Source organism: Austrofundulus limnaeus, unplaced genomic scaffold (assembly GCF_001266775.1).
Source record: "Austrofundulus limnaeus strain Quisiro unplaced genomic scaffold, Austrofundulus_limnaeus-1.0 Scaffold0, whole genome shotgun sequence".
Lineage (NCBI taxonomy): Eukaryota > Metazoa > Chordata > Actinopteri > Cyprinodontiformes > Rivulidae > Austrofundulus > Austrofundulus limnaeus.
Window position 1 is genome coordinate 6,036,300 of NW_013952402.1, and position 3,495 is coordinate 6,039,794.

At 39.5% G+C, this 3,495-nt stretch overlaps 1 protein-coding gene across 1 annotated transcript in view; it reads right to left on the minus strand.

Annotated features, from left to right (window-relative positions):
• The window catches only part of akt3a (v-akt murine thymoma viral oncogene homolog 3a), a gene marked incomplete at its 5' end in the record, with an annotated part of 68,738 nt that overhangs the window by 20,076 nt on the left and 45,167 nt on the right, over positions 1-3,495 (minus strand). The window contains 1 exon segment of the mRNA XM_014032288.1: positions 455-599. Coding sequence (XP_013887742.1) covers positions 455-599 — 145 coding nt within the window.

Below are 3,495 nucleotides of genomic sequence, written 5' to 3' on the forward strand. Positions count from 1 at the left end.
GGGAAGCTCCTCTGTTGTTTGACACGCTGGGGAAACTGGGAACGTGGCTCGACCTAACACCGGTCTCTGTTTTATGATGGATGAAATAAAGAAAGTGGCGGTACTTTATTTACTTTGAGCAAGCGAACGTCATGTTCAYAAGATAATTAATCCACCAGATAATTCAGAGGCGGTCTGTTTGGTAAATTTTACTCCAGGAGCTGTGAGGCTTGTTTTCAAGCTTCAGACTGAACTGAAGCAGCGGCTGCTGACGTCATTACGCTCTTGCGCGATGCTGCGTTCAGGACAAGCAGGAAAAACTCACCACTCTTATGCCAATACAGTCGCAATGAACATTCACGTGGTGGTTATGTGATACAGCCAATCGATAATAAAAAATCTGCGTCGACAAATTTACATAATCGACGTCATCGATTATTTCAACTAATCGGTGCAGCCCTAGTACGTTTCTTACCTTGCGTTTGTGATGCGTAGTGGAGATGTCCATTTCCTCCTCCACCAAATTGTCGATGTTGGAGGTGGGGCTGCACTGGATCCTTTCCTCTTCCTGCTTCTGCAGCTTGTCAGCTACCATCTGGATGGCCTCTGCCCATTCATCTCTGGTTATGAATCAAACAAGAACAATACACTGAGCCTTATTGAGCTTTTTTTCTATTTTACAGCCTATATTACTATGTGAACTCAGCATCAAAATAATACCACAATATGGCATTTTGTTTGTAACTTGTTGACTTTTTATGCATGACTTTAGTTGAAATACAGTACGTGACTAAATCCATCCATACATTACACAGGTCAAACGTGAAATATGAATCCTATTAACAACAGAGAGGTTGCTGCATTCAACTAAGCAGGACTTTAAGGGCGCTAAAGTGTTTTCAATTATCATAAACACCTATTTGTTCAACACAGAGGAAACACGGTCAACCAGAGAATCAACCAAATGAGCAATGATCATAAAGCAGAACTAATGGACACCAGTCTGTGTGTGTGTGTGTNGTGTGTGTGTGTGTGTGTGTGTGTGTGTGTGTGTGTGTGTGTGTTTGCCCAGGCCTGGCACTTGCTGAACTACATAACTATCTGGGAGGGGAGCAGGTGACAGTTACACTAAGGGAATGAACAAAGATTGCAAAAACGGCCCGATTAAAAATTTGAGAAATGGAAAAGTGAGGGAATCCAAATCCATTTCATCTCTGACTGTCATCCTGGCTGAATTTCCCCCCATAGGTGTTTTCATAAATAGACACAAGCAGGAGAGGAAAGGAGGAGAAAAGAAAGATGGGAAGTCAAGAGAGAGGCCGATTGGTTGGCAAATTAACTGTTGGAAAGGAATCCAACAGTCAAACTTTCACCACTTCTTCAAGTGTCGCTGCTTTAATTTGCTGTGCGGTTAATTAAGATTCATGCATCCTCAACTAAAACATAATATCAAAATATTAACAAAAAAAAAAGACCAAAAGTACTCTGCAGATGTTGAAAAAAGATTTTTTTTTTTTTCAAATCCATAACGGTTTGAGCTTACGGTTAAAAAAATATCATTTATGTATTGACAGAAAACCTCTCCCATATTGATGTAAATCACTGCCAGGGCAAAACACCTGAGTCTGAAAGATCAGTGCTGTTTGCAACATGTGTTTAATCAAACATTTATCATCACCTCATTCGTTTTATTTTTGTCTCTGAAGAAGCAAGTGAGGAGGTTTGTCCATAATATGAGCAGTTATGGAAGTGATAAAACCAGAATACCAAATATTCGTATTCTAGAACATATTTACAGGTAGAGTTTTACATCTAGAGATCCAGAGGTAATAAATTCTGCTTTATTAACCACAACCTGACACTATGAGAAGTGGTGGGTGTCCAAGTCTGTCCCTGCAAGAATAAAGTATGCAGAGAGCATATTTAGTTTGTGCAGTGGGAAAACTGCACAAACTACTTGAACGGCAAGTTTGTGTTAAAATTTAACTGGTTCTAAAATTTTTGTGATGTAGAAACAAAGCAGATAGGAGGGAATGAAGAACACCCTCACCTGCAATTAAATATAACAACTTTACAAAAGGTTTTACTTCTATAATCTAGAATCTTCTCCATCCTGAATCACCTGTCTCCCAACCAGGTTTGGCTTTGGTGCTGACATCAATTTTAAATGTAATCAAAATGGGTCAAATATGTCRTGTCTGTGTCTAATAAATAAAGGCTCAAACAAATCACAGCTTTGTTGGATTTCTTGAAACTGTGTCAGTAGTCATTCAAAACGCTTGTGGAAACTGTAATGTTTGAAAACCGAACGACCGTTTTATTTAACTGAACTGAACGGCATAATAACCGAGAAGAGTTTTGTTAAACTTTAAGAACGTCTGAGCTGTCAGCCTGGATTCGGCTCGACGGCAGAATAAGAGGAGCTCTAATTGCTGTCAGTTACTGCGGTGGAGACGTTGTTCAACTGGCTGTTTAAAGCAATAACACAAACATGGGTAACCACAAACAGCAAAACCAGCATCAAAGTGTGTGTGTGTGTGTGTGTGTGTGTGTGTGTGTGTGTGTGTGTGTGTGTGTGTGTGYGTGYGTTTCTYTTACCTCTCCTCCATTCACATACTCCATGACAAAACAGAGTCGGTCTTTAGTCTGGAATGAGTATTTCAGAGACTGAAACCAAAAACAAAAAGTACAATTTAAACAATGTCTCCGCTGAGGTCCATCCTGTTTTACATCCAGTGTTCAGAGCTGCATTTATCGTCACAGTTTCTGAAAAATAAAACCTTTACAGCAAACAGAAGAAACTKTCTCATCATATATTCGACAAATTAAACTTTCAGCTGTGTTCCTGTGAGATTTTAAAGATTAGGCTRAGCTAAATGTCATCAGCTATGGTTTATATCACCTGCTACCATAAAAGGTGGGCAGTAGATGTGTCTGTGTGTCTGTTTGTTAGCAAAATATCTCAAAAATTACAGGACAAATTTCAGTGAAACACTCAGAAAGTAATCGCTAGATGTATGCGTTGAACTGATTAACTTTTGGAGTCAACCTGATTCAATATGGCCACCACAGCTAATCAATTTCAAAACACACCCAAGTAGCTACAACTYGGTCAGTTTTACAGATACTGAGCTAAAATCTGGTGTGGTAGTAGCYGAAAGTTATTCATACATAGAGRTAACAAATTGGAAAAATATTTATGGACAACTTGTACGTGCAAAATGGCAGGTGATATTCATTCCTTCAAGTGATGCTATAACTTATTTTTTATTAATAAATTTGCCTRTTTATCCTGCAGTTGCTCTCTTTATGCTCTCTCTCTACAGCAAACAGTGAAATGAGTGCGTGCACGTGGAGGTGTGGTCCTCTTCAAGCTAAAGCAGCAGGCACAATAAAATATCRTCGTCCTTAGCTTCAGACTGTTTACGTCTGCATTTGATTGTTCAGAGTAAGAGCTGCACGAGTGTGTGTGTGTGTACACGTGTGTGTGTGTGTGTGTGTGTTTACAGGAGGGTG